The sequence below is a fragment of the Meriones unguiculatus genome, chromosome 21 (assembly GCF_030254825.1).
Source record: "Meriones unguiculatus strain TT.TT164.6M chromosome 21, Bangor_MerUng_6.1, whole genome shotgun sequence".
Lineage (NCBI taxonomy): Eukaryota > Metazoa > Chordata > Mammalia > Rodentia > Muridae > Meriones > Meriones unguiculatus.
This window is the reverse complement of record NC_083368.1, coordinates 23,600,893-23,626,552: the sequence shown is the minus strand read 5'-3', so window position 1 is coordinate 23,626,552 and position 25,660 is coordinate 23,600,893. Positions and strand designations below refer to the sequence as shown.

The window sequence follows — 25,660 nt, the reverse complement described above, 5'->3', positions numbered from 1 at the left end:
GAGTACTTGCTGCTCTTGCAGAGGACCTGTGTTTGGATCCTAGCATCCACTTGATGGCTCACAACCACCTTCAACTTCAGGTCCAGAGAACATTCTTTTGGCATCCTGTGGTCCAGTCAAACATGTGATGAACATGCCTAAATTCAAATACTTACATATAAGCATGAGATAAAAATAAATAAATATCTTCAAAAAAATCCATCAGACATGGTTCCAAACTCATGTGTGCAGTAAGGAAGGATCCTCAAGTAGTGAATTCTATAAAACATTTGAACATATTAGGACTTTACAGATAATTAGGTCTAAGCATCAGAGACCAATTCATTTAATTCTGGATGGATGTCAGCAATTCTGCATTCCTCTGCATTTTTTCCTCCCCATGTATTTCCTATTTGTTCCTTCTTTTCATGTTTGTGTGTGTGTATGTGGGGGGGTGACATGCATATGCATGAAGGCATGAATGTATCACATGTTAAAGATGAATCAGGTTTTCATCAGATGAAGAAATTCTCAATGCTTTACATACCCATGTGTGCATCTGTCTTGTTTTATTTTGGAATGAGACAGAATCACACTTGATTACATCAGAATGAAAATAAAGATCTGTGTTTGCAAAGAGTAGCATTTGTTCAGATATGTGAGATATGAACATATTATACTTACTTCCCAGAACCACACTAATGTTGAAATGTATTTTATCCCTGTTGTACAAATAAGAATGGGGATGTAGTACTAATTAATTGGACTAACTAACTGTGTGATAATACAGTTTTCTTTACTTCACTGTTTACATACATTTTTATACATTTCTGTGGAAAAGAATAAAAATTCAATATTCTTGCAGATGTGACTCTAAGTGGAAATGTTCTTGCAACATCAGTTGCAGACGCTGAGCAGTTACATCTCATTCCTCACATCAACCAAATATTTAAATTTAAAAAAAAACCCTGAATTGTGTTGATTTTTTAAATATCAATATCTAAAAGCAATTATCTGGGCTGGATGATTTCAGGTTAGAGTCCTACCTATTTGGGAAGTTAAGGGAGGTTTTCTTCAGTTCATTCCTTGGAGATCAGCATGGAAAACTTAGTTAAATCTCATGTCCTTCTATGTAAGTAAGGTTCATGCCCTTCTGTGTAAATAGGGAACAGCAGGTGGTTCCGTGTCTAAGCTCTGGGTGTGCATGTATGTTAACCTTGGCTACTTCCCCAGCACATGCAGCAAAGTTCTGTGTTACAATGCCCATCACCAAACCCACTTACTGGAAAGATGAAATAGAATCCCAAGGGCTCACTGACCGGGGAGTGTAGCTGAAAGTGAGAAGTCTCTTAAATAAGAAAATTTGTCTCAAATATTAAGGTAAAGCAATGATTGAATAAGACATCAACATCAATCTCTTGCCCTCTCATGTGCTTGTGTGGGCAACTGGACCAGTGGACGTGAATATGCCTCCACTCCAAGATGTAAATAAAGTTAAAGTAAAAGATCAACATTGATTTTCATGTGAGTAAACATGTGTAGTGTCTTCTAGAACAAGTATTCTTAAGGAAATTACTCAACAGAGACTTTTACAGCCCGATGACTTACACCAGCCGTATGACGCAAGAGGGATGTATCGTTTAATTACTGTTAATGACTTATGTGATTGTGTAGGTGTGTCAGTGTCTGTTGCCGAAAATACCCCTTCATCTGCTTTTGTATACGCAATTCTTTCAAGAGATCCAGATCTTGGACAAGAGGTTGAAGTAAGTCTATCATTATCATTTAAGTTTTTCCCAATGTGTAAAAAGTTAGAGTGCATTGCTTAATTTTCAGTGAGCAAATTTTTTCCCTCAGGTTTTAATTGAGCTAGTCTTTGTATCTTACGGGGCTTACTGAAGTGAGAGAGAAAATTAAACCTTTAGAACACAATAGCAAGATTAAAATGTTAAAACAGACAATGGAAGTCATAGACCAAAAATGCTCTGAAAACACTCAAGAGAAGTGTCCCATTGTTCCCATTTATCTGATGATGCTTATGCATTCTAGAATGTTCTCTTTCACTTATTTTATTTCATTCATATTTTATTAGATCCTGAATTTACGTAAAGGATGTTTTAGAGCTTCATATTATTTTGGTTTCAGCAATAATTTGTAGATAATCAAGAATTAATAAGTAAAAGATGATGAAATAGTTACAGTTTAATGGGGGAAGAAATTTATCACTGTTTTCTCAAAATTTTTATGGTGCAACACAACTCTAATTATATTTTAAAGAAACAAATTCAGTTTTTGATAGTATAATAAATCATTAATATATTGGGATAGTCTTTCCTAATTTTAATGGTTTAGCCAATTTCTTGAGGGAATGGGCAAGATTTTTCTAGTTGCTCATGCTTATAAACTTGGGAATATGGCTAATGCTAAAGTTTAAGAGGATTCCTCTCAGGAGACCTTATTCTTTATAATCTGAGGAAACCACACAGAAAAATATAATTCCTTCTTCTTGGACTCAAAAATCCCATTTGTGAGAGTGTATTGTATTGGTGGAGGAGAGACAGTAAGAGCATAAGCTTGTGTACTTGAGATTGTGGGGATATCCATTTATATGTGTATTTTTATTTTGTAAGTAAGTGTAAACATGTATATTTTCTGTAAATAAAATTATTATAATGTTTGAATCATAAGTCATTAAATTATAGAGAGAAGAAAGGTTTTGCACGTAATAATTTTTAGCAAATCTAAATCATCATAGTAACAGAAGAAATAAAAGATTTTTTTCATAAAAATGTTTAGTGAGTTCTAATCCAAAGTAAGATAGCTTTCAGTGTTCAGAAACAGCCAAGTAAAGTAAATCAATATGTCCATGAGCATTGCTGCCATGTCTCTCCCCGAGATTTAATCATCACACCTCCCAGGTTTTGTTATTTCTTTGAACCAAAATTAAGATGTATTTTTTTTCTCTTTTTTACAATTTAGCCTCTTAATAAATTTTTATGCCCTATAATATTTATCTTAAGCCTGGGCCCATTATCCTGTTATAAGTGTGGATAATAACAATGGAGAATACTATGTCATTGCTCATAAAAAAACTATTAGTTTAAAGCTTTATTTTAATTTTTTCATGCCTAAAATCAATACTGGGACGAGAATGAATGCTTTCTTTCAAATAGTTTGCGTTGTGTCCCTCTTTGGATACATGTCTTCAGTGTACAAGAGGGAATGGGTTTTATATTAAAAAAAAAACTGTCTGTGTAACACTTGAAAGTAAACTAATTGTGAAAACAATGACAGCTCTTTACCAAAACACCCTGGTACTTTGGTACAAAACAAAATATGGGGAAAGTACAGCTGAAAATGTGAAGGAATGTTTGCCTTGTTTTTGAAGTCAGGATATGAAAGCAAGTTCAAATTTTATTTATGGGTACTGTCTTCACAAAATGAAGCTGGGAGTAGTTTTTGCCAAATAATCACATCAAAAAAATGTCAGTTCAAAATTCATGCATTTACAATAATATATCAGCCATGTTTGTGGGTTTTGTTCCAGTTTTTAATATTAAATTCTTCAACCAATGCCACTGCCTACTTTGCTTTGGATTCACATAGTGGTGTCATTTCTAAAACCACGGATCCTCTTCTGGATTATGAAACAGATCCTAAGGTGAGAACAACCAGTACTTTAAAATAATGAATGCCTTCACTTTACCCATTTAATTAAAGTGGTTGAAACGTGCTTAACTTGAAACAAAGCACAAAAAGTCATTTAATTCATCTAGGTCGATAGAAAAAAAAATTAAAACATACTGAGAACATTTGATGCTTTTGTTACAGGCGTTTTGGGATGAAGGATGGTTATCTATGTGTACCATCTAGCACATTTTGTAGGATGGAAAAAAAGAGAAAAGAAGGCCAATATGGAGAAAGTAAAAGTGACAGGAGAATGGGAAAGACACAAATTCCAGGAAAGTGAGGGTTAGAGACGCATCTAGAGGGCCTTAAGGATAGGATAGAAAAAGAGAAAAGAAAACACAAACTTGGTTTGAGCAGACAAACCCAATCCTAAATTGGAGCTGCTGGGGGCTCTGGTCAGACATCTATAGGATCGTTGCCCTTCCTTTTACAGAACTCTCTCCCCTTCTCTATCATCAGTCCCGCACAGGGGTCTCTTGTGTTGTGGAACATGAAAGTTTCCCTAATCCTCCTTCACACTGATATTGATGAAATAATTTTTAAATTAAATCGGAAATATTTGACGTTTGTAAACTTTTCAGGACAATCAATGTTTGAGACAGAGAAACCCTGTCTCAAAAAACAAACAAAAATCAATCAAACAAACAAAAATCAAAAGCCAAACAACCAACCCTCCAAAATTAACACCAAGCACATTTAAAGACTTACCTACCAATTCTTTTTTTTTTCACTCTCTCTCTCTCTTTATAAGCTATGTTTTTTTTTTTCACCTTACATACTGGTCATAGCCCCATCCCTCCCCACGTCTCAGTTCCACCCTCCCTCTCTCTCCCCATCTCCCTTCCCTATTTCTCAGAAAATGGGAATCCCATTTCCCATCTACTCCAGCTCATCAGGTCTACTCACGGCTGAGTGTGTCCTCTTCCTTTGTGGCCTGAAAAGGCAATCCCTCAGGAGGAAGCAGTTGAAAAGCTGACAATAGAGTCCTTGCCAGAGAGAGCCTCCGATTCCCTTACTAGTGGACTCACATGAGGCCTGAGCTGCCCATCAGTTACAACTTTGTAGGGAGCCTGCGTCCAGCCCTTGCAAGGTCCTTGGTTGGTGCTTCAGTCTCAGCAGGCCCCTCTGGGCCCTGGTTAGTGTCCCTGTTGGTCACCTGCAGGCTCCTACGCCATACCCAATGTTTGGTTGTAAGTCTCAGCATGTGTTTCATGTGTTTAGAGGCCCTGCTGGGCGAAACCTCTCAGAGGACAGCTCTGCTGGACTCCTGTCCTACAAGCCTAGCAGAGGATCATTAAAAGTGTGAGGAGTTAGTTCTCTCTCATGAGGTCTTGGGTTGGTCCAGGCATTGTTTGGACCTTCCCTCAGTCTCTGCTATTATCTGCTCTATCTTTATCCCTGCACATCTTGTATGCGGGGTAAATTTGAGTCGAAGTTTTTGTTGGTGGGTTTGTGTTCCTCTTCCTTCACTACGAGACTAGTCTACTTCGAGGGTGTCCTTTGTTGTCTCCATGACCCCTCCTACTAGGAGTCTCTGCTGGAGTCCCTCTCATATTCCCCCAGGAGCCTACACTGATTTAGGGTTCAGGCTTGTCAGAGAGATGACTTCACCCCAGGTTTTCTTTTCTCTATAGGCCTTTTGTCCTGCTGCCCCCGCTCACCCCAGGTCTAATTTCCAACCTCATATCTCTCTGTGTTTCCTCTCCTACCTTGTCCCCTCTCTTCAACCATTACCTCAGTCTATTCTATACTCTTTTCTGAGAGAGATTTAAGCATCCTTCCTTGGGTCCTCCTTGTTCCTTATCTTCTTTGGGTGCATGCATTGTAGTACGTTTATCCTGCAGAATATGGCTAAAATCCACTTATAAGTGAGTACATACAGTGCATCTGGGTTTGGGTCCTCTCACTGAGGATGATCTTTCCAAGTTCCATCCATTTGCCTGCAATTTCCATGACTTCTTTGTTTTTAATAGTTGATTATACCATATACATATACCATAGTATATGGTATAAACTATATACAATTTACTAAATTGAGTAAATGTACCATAGTTTCTTTATCCATTCTTCTGTTGAGGGACATCTGGGTTGTTTCCAGTTTCTGGCTATTATGACTAAAACTGCCATGTACATGGTTGAGCAAATGTCCTTGTTGTATGATAGAGCATCTTTTGGATACATACCCAGGAGTGGTAAAGCTGTATCTTGAGGAAGAGCTATTTCCACTTTTTTGAGCAAGTACCAGATTAATTCCCAAAGTGGTCATACAAGTTTGCACTCCCACTAGCAATAGAGGAGTGTCACCCTTCCTCCACATCCTCTCCAGAATGTGTTGTCACTTGAGGTTTTGATCTTAGCCATTCCGATAGGTGTAAGATAGAATCTCAGAGTGGTTTTGATTTGCATTTCTGTCATGGCTAAGAACACTGAGCATTTCTTTAAGTGCTTCCTGGCCATTCCATATTTCTCTCTTGAGAGTTCTATGTTTAGCTCTGAGTCCTATTTTTTTTTAATTTAGGTTATTTTGTTGGTCTTTAATTTCTTGAGTTCTTTATATATTTTGGATATTAGCTCTTTGTCCAATGAGGCATTGATGAAGATCATTTTCCAATCTGTAGACACTTGACAGTGTCCTTGGCCTTACAAAAGCTTTTCAGTCTCAAGTCCCATTTATTAATTGTTGATCTTAGAGCCTGTGCTGTTGGTGTTCTGTTCAGGAAGTTGTATCCTGTGCCAATGAGTTCAAAGCTCTTCCACACTTTCTCTTCTAAAAGATTTAGTGTATCTGTGTTATTTTGAGCTCTTTTATCCACTTGGACTTGAATTTTATTCAGGGAGATAAGTATGGATCTGTTTGCATTTTTCTACTTGTAGACATCCTGTTAGATCTGCACCATTTATTGATGATGCTTTCCATTGTGTATTTTAGCTCCTTTGTTGAAATTCAGGTGTCTATAGGTGTGTGGGTTTATTTCTGGGCCTTTGATTCAATTCCATTGATCAACTAGCCTATTTCTATGCCAGGACCATGCAGTTTTCATTACCATTGCCATGCTGTATAGCATAAAATTAGGGATGGACATAGTTCCAGAAGTTTTTTTATTATATATGATTATTTTAGTTATTTTGGGTTTTTTTTTGTTTTACATGTGAAGATGAGAATTGTTCTTTAAAGATCTTCAAAAAAAAGTATTGATATTTTGATGGGGATTGTATTGACTCTGTAGACTGCTTTTGGTAAGATGGCCATTTTTACTCTGTTAATCTTACCAATCCATGAACATGAGATATCTTTCCATCTTCTGACATCCTCTTCAATTTCTTTCTTTATAGACTTGAAGTTTTTGTCATACCAGTCTTTGACTTGCTTGGTTAGAATTACACCAAGATACTTCATCTTATTTGTGGCAATTGTAAAGGGTGTAGTTTTCTTAATTTTTTTTTTTACCCCATTTGTCATTTGTATACAGGAGGGTTACTCATTTTTTTTTAAATATTCTTGTATCCAGCCACTTTGCTGAAGGTGTTTATCAGGTGTTGGAGTTCTCTAGTAGAATATTGGTGGTCACTTATGGATACTATCATGTTGTTCTCCTCCTGCCTGGGGACTGTCTCCCACCAGTTCATAGAATCAGGAGGAGCCCGAGACAGTGAGCATGTCTGGAATGGCTGGTGAGCACTGTACAGGGATCACACACCCCAGGATCCACTTCAGGGAGTGAGTTCAACTTTAATTCCAGAGAACAAAGGCTATACACCCCTTGGGAACTTGGGTGGGTGGGGATCCAAGGAGAGGTGTACATAATTGGTTAAAACTAGGCACTTTAAGAATGCTTGATTTGCCTTAAAAAGTAAGCTCCTATAATATGAATGGAAACAAAGTACATAGCACACAGAGGGGAGAGCTAGCAGGGAGCTGTGTCAAAGGCCATACATCAAATGTGGTTAGGGGCATCTGTGTCTAAAGATACTATAGAGTTGAAGTCAGACAGAGAGCAGGAGGCCCTCCAGGGGAAAGGGAGGCCTGCACCTTAAGGACAAGCTCAGAATGGCTATTTGGACTAAGAGAAGTGCAACCTCAAATAGCAGGGTCCTTCCAACAACTATCATATCATCTGTGAATAATGATACTTTGACTTCTTCCTTTGTAATTTGTATCCCCTTGAACTCCTTTAGTTGTCTTATTGTTCTAGCTACAATTTCAAGTACTATATTGAAGATATATGGAGTAGACAGCCTTGTCCTCTTCCTGATTTTAGTGAAATTGCTTTGAATTTCTCTCCATTTAATTTTATGTTAGCTATCAGCTTGCTGTACATAGCATTTATTATGTTGTATTTTGTCAAAGTCTGTTTCTGTATCTAATGAGATGATCAGTTTTTTTTCTAGCTTGATTATATGGTGGAATATATTAATGGATTTTCATATGTTGAACCATCCCTGTATTCCTGGGATGAAGCCTACTTGATCATGGTGGATGATATCTTTGATGTGTTCTTGGATTCAGTTTGTGAGTATTTTATTGAGTACTTGTGCATCAATGCTCATGAGTGAAAATAGTCTGAAACTGCCTTTCTTTGTTAAGACTTTGTGTGCTGTAGGTATCAGGGTGATTGCGGCTTCATAGAATGGGTTTGGTAATGTTTCTTCTGTTTCTATTTTGTGGAAGAGTTTGAAGAGAATTGGAGTTAGCTCTTCTTTGACTATCTGTTAGAATTTTGTGCTAAAATCATCTGGCCCTGGGCTGTTTTTGGTTGGGAAACTTTTGATGACTGCTTCTGTTTTATTGGTGGTAATTAAAACTGTTTACCTGATCTTGATTTAACCTTGGTAAGTGAAATCTATCAAAAAAAATCATCCATTTCTTTTAGATTTTCCAGTTTTGTAGAATACAGGCTTTTGATGTATAACCTAATGACTTTTTAGATTTTCTTTGTATCTGTTGTTTTGTCTTCCTTTTCATTTCTCATTTTGTTAATCTAGATACTCTCCCTCTGCCTTTTAGTTAGTTTGGCTAAGGTTTTTTTCTATCATTTTTATTTTCTCAAAGAACCAGCTCTTGGTTTCATTGATTCTTTATATTTTTTTTTCTTTGTTTCTAATTTATTGATTTCAGCTCTAAGTCTGATGACTTTCTGTTTTCAACTCTTCTTTGCTGTGTCTGCTTTTTTATTCTAGACCTTTTAGGTGTGCACTTAAGTTGCTAGCTAGTATGGATTCTCTTCAATTTCCTTATGAGAGTACTTAGTGCTGTGGACTTTCCTCTTAGCGCTGCATTCACTGAATTCCGTAAGTTTGGGAATGTTGTGCCTTCATTTTCATTGAATTCTAGAAAAATTCTAGAAAATTCTTTCATTTCTTTCTTCATGTTCTCTCTGACCCAGTGGTCATTGAGTAGGGAGTTGCTCAGTTTCCATGAGTCTGTAGGCTTTCCACTGTTTCTGTTGATGTTACATTCCAACCTTAATCCATGTTGGGTTATTGCCGGAGCCCACCGGCAGAGTCAAACAGTTCCTGAGTGCGGAGTGAGGATTGAGAGAAAACTTTAAAAACCAAGACACTACACATGGGATCTGTTTGAGAAGGCTTCTAGTAGAAACTAGGCGCTCAGTTTATTCCAAGTCCCTTTTTATAGTCAGAACAAAGCACTTTGATACAATGAAGGGGTTCATGAAGAAGTCAAACTTTTTACCTCAACCTCCTGTCTGTGTGATTCTTACACAAACGAAAGGAAGTGAACTTGGGAAAAACATGCTGCCTACTATCACAAACAAGAGAAAGTGAACTTGGCAAAACTTCCTGTCTATCCCTGTCTCAAGGTAAAGGCCAGGGTGAAAACATAGTTTTTTGTTGAGAGATCAATAACAAAGCAGCCTGGCAAACAAGCAGCTCTCCACAGATTTTTTTCAATTTTCTTGCATCTGTTGAAGGGAACAAACACTCTTCCTGAGGACTATATTTTAGATCAATATTGGTTCAGTAAAATTTCAAACTGGCTTTCATGTATGTAATGTCTTTACAAGAATGTATGACTATAAAATGAATATTCAGATTATGATAACTAATATTCCTGTTTCCATGGGAAACTCTTATTGGATTTTAGTGCATTTTTAATAGATCTTTGCATTCATAGTTAATCCTGATGATTATAGAATTAACATAAATAAAATCTAAAATCAGACTTTATCAACTTACTATTATCTTGTTATACTATATTTCACAATTGTTTGGTTGTGCTAGAAATCAAATGTTAAGAAATTTGGCATTTTTTAATTGATAAGTCTATGAGTTACTAATATTTTCTAAAAGTACAATATGCTTCAGATTTTTCTCTAAATAATAAGAATTAATTTACTATTTTATTTTGATACTTCAATACATTTATTTTGTATATTTTGTTACAACATAATAAAGTAACATTTAAAAATATGAACTCAATCAACAGTAATTAGAAGATAACATTCATTGCAGTAATATATATATATATTATATATAGCAGAAAATCCTTTCAACAAATGTTAAAGTAATTAGGAACATTAAATGCCTGTGTCCAGTCCTTTTTTTTTTAATTCCATTTAAAAAATATTTTCTGGAATAGTTTGGAGAGAATTGGAGTTAGCACTTCTTTGAAGGTCTGGTAGAATTCTGTGCCGAAACCACCTGGCTCAGGGCTTTTTTTGGAAGGGAGATTGTTGATGACTGCTTCTATTTCTTTGTGGGATATAGGACTATTCAGTTTTTCTACCTGATCTTGACTTAATTTTGGTAGATGTTATCTATCAAGAAAATTGTCTATTTCCTTTAAATTTTCAAATTTTGTGGCATATAGACTTTGGAAGTAAGTCCTAATGATTGTTTTGATTTCCTCGGTGTCTGTAGTTATGTCCCCCTTTTCATTTCTGATTTTGCTGATTTGGATAGTGTCTCTCTGCCTTTTAGTTAGTTTGGCTAAGGGTTTTTCTATCTTGTTGATTTTCTCAAAGAACCAGCTCTTGGTTTCCAAACTATTTCTTTGAATAGTTTTATTTGATTCTAATTTATTGATTTCAGCCCTGAGTCTGATTATTTCTAGCAGTCTGCTCCTCTTGGGTGTATCTGCTTCTTTATTTCCCCCCCTAGGGTTTTCAGCTGGGCCATTAAGTTGCTTGTATGAGATATTACAAATTTTTTCTTGAAGGCACTTAGTGCTATGAATTTTCCTCTGAGCACTGCTTTCATTGTGTCCCATAAATTTGGGTATGTTGTACCTTCATTGTCATTGAATTCTAGGAAGTCTTTAATTTCTTTCTTCCTTAAGCCAGATGTCATTGAGTAGCAAGTTGTTCAGTTTCCATGTGTGTGTAGGCTTTTTGCTATTTCCATTGTTGTTGAGGTTTAGTCTATGATGGTCAGAGAGAATACAGGGGGATTATTTCAATCTTTTTGTATCTGTTGAGGCTTGCTTTGTGACGAACTATATGGTCTCTTTTGGAGAAGGTTACATGAGGTGCTGAAAAGAAGGTATACTCTTTTCAGTTTGGGTGAAAAGTTCTGTAGACATCTATGAGGTCCATTTGATTTAGGGTCTCTGTAAGTGCCTTTATTTCCCTATTTGGCTTCTGTCTAGATGATCTGTCCCTTGATGAGAGTAGGGTGTTAAAGTCTCCCACTATTAAGGTGTTGGGATTGATGTGTGATTTAAGCTTTAATAATGTTTGATTTATGAATGTAGGTGCTCTACCACTCCTAGGCTTATATCCAAAAGATGCTCAAGTACACAAGACATTTGATCAACCATGTACATAGCAGATTTATTCGTAAGAGCCATAACCTGGAAACAACCCAGTTGTCCCTCAATGGAGGAATGGATACAAAAATTGTGGTACTTTTACACAATGGAATACTACTTAGCAATTAAAAACAAGGAAATCATGAAATTTGCAGGCAAATGGTGGGATCTAGAAAAGATCATCCTGAGTGAGGTATCCCAGAAGCAGAAAGACACGCATGGTATATACTCACTTATAAGTGGATACTAGACCTATAAGATATGATAAACATACTAAAATCTGTACACCTAAAGAAGCTAAACAAGAAGGAGGACCCAGAGTAAGATAATCAATCCTCACTTAGAAAAACAAATGGGATGGACATTGGAAGTAGGAGAAAACAAGAAACAGGACAGGAGTCTACCACTGAAAGACTCTACCTAGCAGCTTATCAATGCAGATGCTGAGACTCATAACTAAACCTTGGGCAGAGTGCAGGGAATCATATGAAAAAAAGGGGAGTTAGTATGATCTGGAGAGGACAGGAGCTCCACAAGGACCAAATATATGTGAGAACAGGAGTTTTTTATGAGAGTGTTTCTCCAACGAAGGACCATGCATGGATATAACCTAGAACTCCTGCTCAGATGGAGCCCATGGCAGCTTAGTATCCAAGTGGGTACACTAGTAAGGGGAACAGATACTGTTTCTGACATGAACTCAATAGCTGGCTCTTTGACTCTCTCCCACCCCCAAGGGAGGAGCGGCCCTGCTAGGCCACAGAGGAGGACATTGCAGCCAGTCCTGAAGAGACCTGATAAACTAGGGCCAGATGGAAGGGAAGGAGGACCTCCTCTATCAGTAGACTTAGAGAGGGGCAGGAAGGAGATGAGGGAGAGAGGGTAGGATTGGGAGGGATTGAGGGAGGGGGCTACAGCTAGGATACAAAGTAAGTAAACTGTAACTAATATAATAAAAAAAAATTTAATTAAAATATTAATTTTAATGTAAAAGAAAATTGTATGTATTAAGCACTCAAGGTGAAAAACTTAAAACCTTCTTTCTTTTGTTCTTAGCTTTTCCAGTTTGTAATTGCTGTGAGAAATAGGGACAGCTTGTCTCTGGAGTCATGCATTGGCACCATTACTATAAACATTCAAAATGTTAATGATGAGAGTCCTGTTCTGATGTAAGCAATGCTTAATCTAAATATTTAAATGCTTTTTTAAATCACTAGATCTTTTTTTATAGCAGGGTAAATATCAGTGTTTTACTATCATTTTCATTACAAAATTTCTTGTAATATTCAAAATGATCTAGAAAACAAAGTTTTTTGAGCTTGGTACCATTGTTACTTTGTTTTTTGCACATGCACTAAACAAAATCAACTCCATTTGTATTTTGCTCTTGAAATTACAGATAAAATGACCCATTTTTTCATGGAATTACATTTCTCATTATTCTGCTATTTATAATTAATAAGAAAATGTTAAAAAAAGAACACTGATATGTGTGTATTGTTAGATCAATGTAGCCTCTCAAGAAAATTTGGGCAAAAGTAATTTTGACATGGATATGTGCTCAAACATACATAAAATAAAAAGTCATTGCTGAAGTGTTTGCAGTATTTTCTTATGTGTTATAATAATAATTTCTCAATCAGTTTAAGGATTAAAGAAAGAGAACAGATAAAATATTGTTGAAATTCATTTTAAATATATCAACAATGGCTAATGTGTATATATATATATATATATATATATTTACAATTTATTTGCATTCAGAGGCTGTAAATTCTTACAAAAGATGCAATATATGAAATTTCAAATATTTGCTGTGACAGAGATAGAAAGAGACAATTGTTTACACTGAACTTCTTCTTTTTCATTTAGATACAGACCAGATGCACCTATAAATATTAATGAAAATCTGCCTGTTGGAACAAAGTTGGCCAAGTTCACAGCAGCAGATAGAGACATAGGAGATGCAGTACATTATGAGTTCATAGGACCACAGAAAGAGTTTGCTATAAATGAAGGTATAATACTTTTTACGGTTAATCATTTCAGAAAGCATACTATAAAGTATTTTGTTCATAAATTAAGCTCTGAAGTCGTTATATTAAAATGAAATGATATTTCAAATATGTGGGAGAGCACTTTACGTATTCTTACGGAGGAAATGGCTATCCTTCGTTCCATTTTAGAGGTATGGACACGTATTCAGTGTTGGTCTGCTCTGGCAGACATTTCAACAATTCAGAGCTGCAAGGTTGCACTGGAAACTTGCTTTACGAGTTTTCTCGAAAAACTATTTTCCCGTGGAAACCAGAATATTAGTTATCATAAACTGAATATTCATTTTATGCTGTACATTCTTGTATGAACATTACATACAGAAAAGCCAGTTTGAAATTTTACTGGAACAACCTCCATCTAAAATATAGCCCTCAGGAAGAGTTCTTGTCCCTTTCTCCCATCACCATGGAGGGGATCAGAGGCCTTGTCATGCTAAGCAAGTGCACTATCCCGGAGCTGCTCAGATCTCCATCCGAACTGCACAGCGTGAATTCCCGTGACACCGATAAACTTGGTTTCAGCCTGTTTGCTTATGACACCTGTGACTTTTAGTCCATTACACATGCTCAGGGATTAATGGGCTCTGTGCCCCTAACAATTTAGGCATAGAGTTCAAAGACGGAGGGAATAAATAGTTCCCCCTCTCGTAGGAGGGAGCACACCCTTTTACACACGGAGAGAGTAAGATTATATGTGCACTGCCCGTTATCTCAATACGAGGATTTCCACGCACGGAGTCTCGTACTTACATTCACTTCGCTAGGACATACCCTCACTGAAGCTTTGATTATCATAAGCAAATTAATTAATCTTTAACAAAGTTTTCGTCCAGAAAAGTAATGACTCCACAGAGGAGAGCAGACGTGAGGGAATGGTAACTGATAGAAAAGCAGTCTTGCTGGGGATTTACCAGCATGACAATGATGAATATCAGTATATCAGTTATTTATATACCTATAGTTGCAAAGCAGTGCATACACTTAGAGCTTGAATGCTTCGAGAGCGCAGACGCAATATAAGTATTTAGAAAGTCATTCCCACCTAAAATATCCCCGTTACTTCTGGTTGTTTTCTGACAGATGCCATCCCAACACCACCCTTCCCCAGAACTCCTAATTTTTACCTGCCTTTCTTGTGTTCAGTGTTTCACATTCAGCCTAAGCTTCACTGTGTGTGGCAGTTAGTATGATTTTTCCCCTGAGGGGACCTGTGTAACACAGGAGGCTCTGTCTTCTGTCACACATTCAACCTCACATTTCTCACATGTGCACAGTTGTGACTTGTTTGTGATTTCCTGGTGAGCACATCTTAATCTGCCTGCCTTTTAGACTTTGGAGAAGTCACTGTCGCCTATCCATTAGACTATGAAGATGACACCCTCCCGAAATCTTGGGTATTATATGTTAGAGCTTACGACAATGGGCGAACACATTCAACAACCGGGACACTCACAGTGATTCTACAGGATGTAAATGACAACGCTCCTAGATGCTCACAGGATATTTATGTGTAAGTTATGTTGGCAATTGATGGTTCTTCAGATATTTGGATTGAGAAAACTTAACACAAATGAGTAGGTAGGCATCACTTATCCTAGAACAGAGGCAGGGTTCTTTCACTCTTCTCTTACTTTATTCTCATATGAGCAGCCTTTTTTTTTTTTTTCAACTTCCTGGGACAAGTTGACTTGCTTCATTTTTTGTCACAAAGGATAAAAATCAGACTGAAGTGCTCCAAAATCTGGAATGTCTAGAAATTCAGCGTAATGACAGATAAGGAATGTTCCATCTGTGCACAGAAAACCCAAGGGAAAGTTAGAAATGTCTATTCTCAACATCCAAATACCAAGTAGAGAAAATAATGCCAACTATTTACAATGGAGTGTAAATAGTCTTGTAGGCTGAACCATTAGCAGTTCTGAATGCTGGAAAGTTTCACTTTGATAGCACAAACAATGTTTTAACACCTTGCATTGGGTTTAAAGTAGTCTTCCCTTGAATAACTTGTCTCTCACTTTGGGGATTTGAGGGAGGAGGCTTCAGTTGGGATATATAATAAATAAATCCTGAAAAAAATAAAATTAAAAATTTTAAAAAAAGGTGGATTGCTGGTAAGTGGCAGTGGTGATCACAGCGGGACAATCAGCACTCTAAAGCCTGCATCCCCAACCTGGGAGGAAGATGCTGATTAAAGTGAAGACTGACTGGAAAAGAGACTGAGGTTGACATTGAACCCACAGACAACGGAAAGCGAATCAAGGAGCTTGTGGAAGAGAAAGAGGGAGTCTCCGTACAAGAGTGGCGGCTCATCAAGAGGAGGAGGTGGTCTTGGGCAATGGTGAACCTTGGTTCCATTTTACTTCCTCACCGTGTCACTCATAATGAAGCATCACATATCCTCTCCCTCTCTGGGACGCCAGAACTATTTCCCTCGGATGCCCAGTCTTCTGGGTCTACTGGTGGGAGAATGTGAGGCCTCTAGGGTGCAGTGTTCTTGGCCCAAATGGCCCTTGCCGGCTATTGGGTTTTAGTTTGCAGTCCTGAGTGCTTCCCTCTCTTAGGGCTGTGCCCTTGGATGTCAATAAATATTTTGTGGCCAAATATATATATACAGAACAGTCTGAAATTAGCTTCAAGGGTAAAAAGACTTTCACAAATATTACTAAGCTATGGAGTTTTTTAAAACAGCAATAGTGCTTCATCCATTCCTTTATTTGTAGTGCCTAACTGACCCACACATGCTCAAAAAAGCCCAGTGACTCAAACAGCCTCACCTTTAAATACACCTTTTCTGAGTGGAGCGATTGCTGCATTGAAGATCTCTTCTTGTTCAGTAGAGGGGTCAAAGACAAAAATCGTAGGTAAATGATTTATCAGTAGTAACCACCCCCCTGCAAAAGGCAAGAGACAAGGCAAAGGGGGAGGGGAAAAGACCACGCCCCTCGCTTCTGTCAGCCCCAGCATGGAGAGAGCCGTGATACTCATCTGAAGCTCTCTAGGTTTGATTACCCGCCTGAGGCTCTGCGGGCACAAAGGAAGGGCATGTCTGGCCGCCCTCACTATTCCCTTTAGAGACCAGGGGCCGGATAACACGGTGCCACTCTTACAGAAATTCCCTTCACCTCTTCTTTCATGGGACTAGCTGAGCAGGTGTCAGTGGGCAGTGAAGCTGGCTCTCCCAGGAGCCTCCGGAGGCTGGCAGCCTTGAAAGGCCCTTTCCACTCAGAACTCAGCAGCGCAGCTTTCCTCCTCGAGGAATCACTGTCTCTGGTCACTCTCAGACACGGCCACTGCCTAAAGATCTGTCCGTCGCAGCAACACAGCAGGGCGAAGAGGTATCTGAAATTAGCAACCCCAGTGGAGAGAGCAACTGCACGCCAAAGCCCTCAAGTGCTAGAAAGGCAGAAGCCGAGCGAAAGCATTGCCCTGTCACTCATCAAACTAAACGTCTCCAGTTGAACCTTTAGGCGCCAAGATTCAAATTGACCCCGGAAGCGCCAGTCAATCAGAGTGCGTACAGCCAGTGAGAGGATGGCAGCTTGGCCAGAAACGGACACCGGGTTCTTTAGGATGGCTTCCCATTGGTGTTCCTGCCTGCCTATGAGAATCCTCCAGCATGGATTCCTGCTCATGAGAGAGTGTACCACCCAGACTACAACAATGTGCCGACCCGGTTTCTACACCGAATTGTCACACTGAAGAAGCCTCTTACCAAAAGCAGAAAGACACACATGGTATATACTCACTTATAAGTGGATATTAGACGTATAATATAGGATAAACATACTAAAATCTGCACACCTAAAGAAGCTAAACAAGAAGGAGGACCCTGGGTAAGATGCTCAATCCTCATTCAAAAAGGCAAACGGGATAGAGGGAGAAAACAGGGAACAGGACAGGAGCCTACCACAGAGGTCCTCTGAAAGACTCTACCCAGCAGGGTATCAAAGCAGAGGCTGAGACACATAGCCAAACTTTGGGCAGAGTGCAGGGAATCTTATGAAAGAAGTGGGAGAGAGTAAGACCTGGACAGGACAGGAGCTCCACAAGGAAACCACAGAACCAAAAAATCTGGGCACAGGAGTCTTTTCTGAGAGTGACACTCCAACCAAGGACCATGTATGGAGATAACCTAGAACCCCTGCTCAGATGTAGCCCATGGCAACTCGGTATCCAAGTGAGTGCCCCTAGTAAGGGGAACAAGGACTGTCCCTGACATGAGCTCAGTGGCTGCCTCTTTGATCACCTCCCCCTGAGGGGCAAGGTAGCCTTACCAGGCCACAGAGGAAGACAATGCAGCCAGTCCTGATGAAACCTGATAGGCTAATAGATGAAAGGGGAAGAGGATCCCCCCTCTCAGTGGACTGGGGTAAGGGCATGGGAGGAGAAGAGGGACAGCAGAATTGGGAGGCTTCAAAGGAGGGTGATACAGCTGGGATACAAAGTGAATAAATTGTAATAAAAAGAAAAAAGAAATTGAAAAAAAAAGGCTCTTGGTGCTCAGTTGGGATTTAACATCCAAGGAGGAAAGACCCCCCAGTTAGGCATCTTCATATCAAAGGTGATTCCAGACTCTGATACACATGGATCAATACTTCAAGAAGGGGACCAAGTTATGGCCGTAAATGATGTGGGTTTCCAAGCTATAGAGTACAGCAAAGCTGTTGAAATCCTGATGACAGCATGCGAAATCAGCATGCCTGTGCTCTTCTTTCCCTTCAGTCATCGTCGCCAAAAGAGAGGACTGTGCACTAAGAGATTTGCAGCCCACAGCCTTCCATGTGGAATCTGCCAGGGCAGGCTAGCTAGCCCTCGGAGAAGCCAGTCAGGACAGCCTACTCTCAGCACCTTCCTGCCTTAGTGGCTGGGAGGATGGGGAGACAGCACACCTGCTGTATTATACATGCCCTGTACTGTAATGGCATTTCTAGTTTGCTAGGTGAGTTTCACAGAAGAGAAACATGATGATGTCTAACCTGTGGGGAAAGCCAGCTAGAAAGCAACTGGTATTTATCAGGTACCATAGAACGGTCACATCTACAGCTTACCATTTTATTCATAGAAATGGGTGGAAAAAAGAATCTTGGGGACCTTCCGTTTGATTTTGCTGGCCATGTCATCTGGTCTTTGTACATATACTTCGGAGTCTTTTATGCTTGGAAGACTCCAAAGAGACACTGTTTTTGCTACTTCCTCCTCATCTCCCCTAAAGTAAAAAACACAATACTGAATAAAATAAAATACAATAAAATAAAAAGAACACCTTCCATATAAATAATGCAGGCATGTCTTGATTACTTAAGAATAATAGGACACAGTACAAGCCTCCACATAAAGCTAACACCTCTGCTCTGTTGAGTTTCAAAATCAACCTTTATGATCTGCCAGATGTGAATAATTGACTGACGCTGGAGGCCTGGGAGCATGGCAGGATGGAAGCAAAGATTTGGAGGTGCTAATGCAGAGTACGGTGGTACAAACTTAAAGAATGTAATTTAAATGCCATCAACATAAATCAATGGTAAATGCTTAACAAGACAGATGTGTTCAACCTGATAACAGAACAGCTTTCTAGAACAATCTTCCTCTTAGCAAAATATACAATTTATCTTTCATTTCATTATTTGTTTTATGCTAAGGTGATTATTTTAGCTTTCTTTAATTTGGAGGTTTATAATTACAACATTTCTCCCTTCCATTTCCTTGGACCTAACCCTTCAATCCTTGCTCTTTTTCACATTCGTGACCTCATTTTTTTCATTGTTATTGCATGCCTATATTTATATGCATATATATTTCTAAATACAAGCTGCTTATTCAAGATAAAATTACTTGTATCTATGTTTTTTTAGGGCTGACCTCTTGGCGTGCTCTTTTTTAGGGATGACGATTTGTGTGACTAATTGATGTGTTCCATGTTAGGGAAGACTATTTCTCTCACTCTCTGCATTTCTTAGTTGCTTTGTAAGCTCTTTGTGTAGGGTTGGGGCTCCATGGCCTTTTCCTTGACAACTTTGGCATGTCTACTGGTGACACCCTCATTCAGGTCAGATATGAGCCACATGCTGAAGTGTAGTCCAAAGTTAAGTTGAAACAGCCTCCCCGAACTGACAGGAAACACCACTGTAGTTGTTTTCAATACCCAAAGAACTTACCACTGAATTACTGTCAACAATGTATCTTCAACCCAATCAGCATTTTTCACGTTCATGAAAAGTACAGTAAAAATCTTTATACTCTATTGTGATCTGTTACTCAAGGATTCTTGTTTTTTCAGGCGTCTTGTTATATTCTGCTTCTATTCACAAGTACAGAAGGGAGAAACACATGTTGATGGCCCTGCACATCATAATCATGTTATCAGGAAATATGATTTAACCCATCTATATCCATTCCATTTGCCAGTAGTCCTCTCACAAGCCATTTACAGAGGCTGTAGGAAATTGAGCTCTATAGAGTATAATGTGAATGTTATTGTAAGTGGAATTTCTGTAAGTGGAACAGTTAACATTATTGACTGTGAACTTTGGTGGTCTCACACCACCATGGAGACAGTTACTGAGCATGTATGACAAGGAGTTTCTGTCATATATTAATTGATATAGACATATCTTCTTCCTCCACTTCTAAAAAAAGTAAACATTGGGATTCTGGACTGAAAAAGGAAGAAAAAAAGTGCTGGCAGCAGCACTCATGGCTGTGTCTGACTCACTACAGATAAGCCGTGACTAGATGCATTACACTCCTGCTCCCATGAGTGCCACGTCATAATGGGCAAATCCCCTTGAACTTAACCTAAAGCCAAATGAACCCTTCTCCCATAAGTTGCTTCTTGTTTTATCTTAATAAATAGGAAAGTATTTAATATAGAATCAACACTCGCAGCTGTCTTTTAAGTAAACCTAAATAGTAATTCTTTGTTTCTTTATCTTTAGTGTGAGGAGAATGACATACTTATATAACCAGTTTAAAGAAACAAGTATGACCATTTCATAAGATCACATAGAATTTTATGATTTACAAATATCAACCTCAGGAGGAACGAACTATCATTTGCTCAATATTTATGGCTTTAAAAAATTTTTTTTTCAGAAATCTAGCATAAGAATAATGCCATTTCCCTCGGCTTCATCACAAATGCTAAATCATGCAATTTTATTGGATACTATGAAATACTTATGGTCAAAGAGCTATTTAAATTATGAGCACATTTCAAATAATTTATTACATTAAAATTAAATCAAGTGGCTAAACCAAGTTCAATATGTAACTTTTTTTTTCTCATTACAGAATTGAACTTCCTGAGAACATTCCAGTTGACACCCATTTAATCTCCCTAACTTGTACAGATCAAGATGGAACTGCTCCCAATAACAACATAAGTTATCATCTGATTAAAGACGCTTTTTCAAACAGTACCTTTACTCTCACAAACACTGAACTGAAAGTAAGTATCGCAAAGTCACTCTGACTGTGGCCTCGTGATTAATCTGAGATATAAAAATACATTTATTTTGTTATTATAAAGTTATTAATGAACTGCAGTAGTTCAAATAGCTGGTGGCAGAATTTGTTCCTTGATTTCCAACTGAACCTTAAATTGCTGAAAGCATAGCTTGCTTCAGAATGAATGCTGGAATGCAATTTTGATCTTGACAAATGAACTATGAAGGTTACAGATTTCTTAGAACAACAATTTTAGGATAAAATATTATGTATTCAATTGGAATGTGTTGAAATATGTTTGATAAATATGTTAAATTACTTTTGAAGTAAATAGAACAAGCATGCATACTACTTATCCTATGGTATGAAGTAGCTCAAAAATTTTTGACTAGTTTAATATATATATATACACACACACACACACACACACACACACACATATACATATGCGTGTGTGTATATGTAGGTAAATAGATAGACAGACAAATAGATAAGTAAAGATAGATAGCTATATTTTATTTCCAATATATTTTATAGTCTAAGTCAGGCTAAATGTAGTTATATTCACTCAATTTAAAAACAGATTAGGCAAAGAGAGATTGGTCATATGGTAATTAAAGGTAGCTCATCTGAATCACAAAGAAGCCCAGGTTCTCTGCTTGCTAGGAGGGAAGTCGCATGTGCATCCTTATACTGTTTTGGTATGGGTTTCATTGCACGGAAGTTCTATCCAACACACAGTTCGTACAAACCCCTAATATCCTGGGCTCTCTCCTGTTGTGTAAAGGAGGTGCAGAGAATCACATTTATGATCATAAAAACAGATGTCTTTCAGTTTTGAAATTTGCACTGTTCATAAAGCTAGAAAACCTCTTAGCTTTTATGTCTCCATTACCCAGCTGCTTTCATGTAGCTTAATAGGTTTTGTATACTTTTCTCATGTGAATCCGCCCCTGACATTTCTTCTGCCTTGTATCTGTGTCACATGTTTCTCCTTCAGTTCTCTCAGCATTTTGTGTCTGTCCCTCTGTAGCACTAATTAAACACTCCATGTGTTCCTAGATAGAAAATGAAAGGAAAAATTGAATAACAAATCTGGAGCGTGTATAGTGCTGATGAGAAGTCTGTAAAATGATGGCTGAATTCATGAGGAATAGCCACGTGAAACTGTAGGTGTTTGTAGTGTGTAGTAACACATTACTTCCAAACGTCTCCATGTGACAAATTCATAACTGGAAATGATGATGAGACCAGAATTGAAAAATAGATCTTTACAACCTAAGTGAATCTATAACCTGAGAATGATGGGGGAAATATCATACTAATATTCTTCAAGTAGAAAATATAAAAAATCATTGAAGTGTTTGCAATTTTTTAAATTATTTATATCCAAGAAATTCTAACAAGGGATATGAAATACATGAACAAACAGCAAAATTATTGTTTTGGATCTGTTCTAATTTTTGCTAATTCTCTGAAAACAGTCACGTAAACTTTGTGGAATCAAAACAATTTAACCAAATATAACAAGCTAAACACACTGATAGATTACATTTGCTATATAATTGGAAATAGAGCATAGAATTTTCCTCAAACGTTAATTAGTTTTGAAAGGTTATTAAAATGCCTAAATTTTTATCTTTCTATAAGGCAGGGAAGAGAAGCCATATAAAGAAAATGACCACAATTTAAACAGTTAATGAAAGAAATATTTATTATAGAAACATAGAAAGAAAATATACATGAATTTCCAGCAAGACTCAATTATTTAACTAGAAGAGGATAATTTACAAAGTTTTTAAATGTAAAACTAAAACTTACCAGCTACTTGATAACTCAAAATTGTCATATATGTTACAGAAAGATGGGAGCAGAATTTCATCAGTTATTCAAAACTCAGGTTGAGAGTAAGCACTAAAGGTTTATGTTAAAATAATGAATATAGTTTTCGTAGGAGCCAGGAGGGTCAAAGACACCAGGATAACACAGCCCACAGAATCAGCTAAGCCTTTCTCATAGGGGCTCACAGAGACTGGAGCAGCAATCATGGGACTTGTGCCAGACAATCTGTGGTTGTTTACCTTAAAGTTTTTGTTGGGCTCCTGACAGTGGTAGCATAGATGTCTCCTGACTCTTGTCTGTTGCTGGGACATTTCTAATACTGTGCTGCCTTTTGAAGAGTTGTGCCTAGTCTTACTGTATCTTGTTATGCTCAGATGACAAGGGAGGCAGAGTGGATCTGAGGGAGAGGAGAGGTAGGGTGCCTGGAAGGAGGGAAGAAGGGAAGGCTGTGGTCAGGATGTATATTATGAGAGGGGACTAAAGAAAATGAAAAAAAAATTCATACAAAATTTTTTGATAAAATTAGTTGCCTTCTAACTCTTTCAAAATCTCCCCTCCCCCTTCTTATTCTGCCACTTTCATAGTCTCTCTCTTTCTCACAAAAGTTAAAACAACACAAAGTAAGAACAAAAAAAAATCGTATTAAAAGAGTTAATAAAACAAACAAACAAACAAAAGCCCACCCCAACTTAACCAAACCAAAACCAAAACAAACCAACAGAAAAAAAAAAAAAAAAGAAAGAAAGCTGTCTCATTCTCCATAAATAAAACTCAAAAACAAAAACAAAACAAAAAACCATGAAGTCTTTTTTGTTGTTGGCCAACTACTACTCACAGAGGACCTGCCTTGGAGTGCAAATACGCGGTGACACTGGATTGGAGAAAACTGCTTTTCCCTTTATGATCACATACCTATTTAACAGCTTGTTGGTTAGCCTGCAAGTTTGTATCTGCTTACTCTGCTTCATGCTGGGATTTTCTCTAGACCTTTACTATGCAAACTCTGTTAATCTGTGGATTGACACACAGATGTCTAAAGTTTAAAATCCACATCCACATACATACAAGGAAAACATTAATATTTGCCTATGGGCTCTTCTGGGTCACCTCATTCACAATGATTGTATTTTTAGCTTTGTGTAGTTATGTTCAAATTTCATTTTTCTTAGCAGGTGAATAATATTCCAGAGTATAAATGTACCAGATTTTTATTATCTATCCTTCAGCCTTTGTACATGTAGGCTGTTTCCAGTTTCTGACTATTATGAAGGAAGCAGAAATGAGCATGGTGACCAAGTATCTCTGCCATTATGTACTGTCCTTTAACATATACCCAAGAATGGTACAGCAGGATCCTGTGGTCGATCAATTTACAGTTTTTTGAAAAGCCTCTATGCTGATTTTTATAGTATTTGTACAATTTTGCATTCCCACCAGCAATCACTTTGCTTGCATCTTTCTCACTGTGTGCTGTCATTTGTTTTATTGATTTTGGCCATAATGATTGAGGAAAGATGAAAGGCGGTTTTAATTGGCATTTTATTATAGATAACAATGCTGAACGTTTTAAAAATGTGTCTGAGCAATTTGTGTTTAGTCTTTTGGGAACTCTGTTTAGTTTAATACCTCATTTTTAATTGTATTGTTTTCTTGATGTTCAGTTTATAATTTTTTTGTGTTCTTTTAATTATTTTTTAAATTCTCTCCATTTTTTAAATTAAATTTTTATTTTTAATATTAATTACAGTTTATTTACTTTGTATCCCAGCTCTAGCCCCCTTCTTTATTCCCTCCAAATCCCACCTTCCCTCCCTCTCTACTCTCTGGCCCTCTCTAAGTCCACTGATAGGGGAGGTCCTCCTCTCCTTCCATCTTACCCTAGTTTATCAGGTCTCTTCAGGACTGGCTGCAATGTCCTCCTCTGTGGCCTAGCAGGGGTGCTCCTCCCTTGGAGTGGGAGGGAGGGTGTGTGTGTGTGTGTGTGTGTGTCAAAGAGCCAGCCACTGAGTTCATGTCAGAAACAGTCCCTGTTCCCCTTACTAGGGTACCCACTTGGATACTGAGCTACCATGGGCTACATCTGAGCAGGGATTCTAGGTTATATCCATGCATAGTCCTTGGTTGGAGAAACAGTCTCAGAAAAGAACCCCTGTTCCCAGATATATTTGGTCCTTGTGGAGCTCCCATCCTTTCCGGGTTTTAATAATTCCACCTTCTTTCATCTGATTCTCTTTGTATTTTCTTTTCTTTCTTTCTTTCTTTCTTTCTTTCTTTCTTTCTTTCTTTCTTTCTTTCTTTCTTTCTTTCTTTCTTTCATCACTTTAGCTCAATCACAGATATCTCCTGTTCTCCCAGTCCCAACTTCATATCCATTCCTCCATTCTCCCTTTTCTTCTCAGAAAAAGGAAGTACCCCATCAGTGGGTACCAACCCACCCTGGCGCAACAAGTCCAAGCAGGACTAATTGTAACCTTTCCCACTGAGGCCAGACAAGGCAGTCCAGCTAGGTTAAAGGGACCCAAAGACAGGCGAGTCAGAGATATCCCCTGCTCTCATTGTTAGGGGATCCACATGAAGAACAAGCTGCACATTTTCTACATATTTGTAGGGGGTCTAGGTCTAGCCCATGCATGCTCTTTGTTGTTGGTTCAGAGTCTGTGAGCCCCGATGCACCAGGTTAGTTGACTCTGGAGGCCTTCTTATGGTGTCCTTTACTCTTCCAGCTCCTTCAATCCTTCCTGCCACTCTTCTACCAGACTCCTCAAGCTTACTTACTCTTTGGCTGTGGGTCTCTGCATCTGTTTCCATCCACGGCTGGATGAAGCCTCTCAGAAGATGTTTATATTCAGACTCCTGTGTGCAAGCATTGCAGAGTATC

General features: G+C 38.1%; 1 protein-coding gene across 1 annotated transcript in view; it reads left to right on the top strand.

Annotated features, from left to right (window-relative positions):
• Positions 1-25,660, top strand: part of LOC132649777 (cadherin EGF LAG seven-pass G-type receptor 2-like) — a 98,554-nt gene that overhangs the window by 27,708 nt on the left and 45,186 nt on the right. The window contains exons 9-13 of the mRNA XM_060374217.1: positions 1,654-1,745; positions 12,494-12,606; positions 13,310-13,455; positions 14,824-15,004; positions 20,785-20,941. Coding sequence (XP_060230200.1) covers positions 1,654-1,745; positions 12,494-12,606; positions 13,310-13,455; positions 14,824-15,004; positions 20,785-20,941 — 689 coding nt within the window. The remainder of the gene's footprint in view (positions 1-1,653; positions 1,746-12,493; positions 12,607-13,309; positions 13,456-14,823; positions 15,005-20,784; positions 20,942-25,660) is intronic.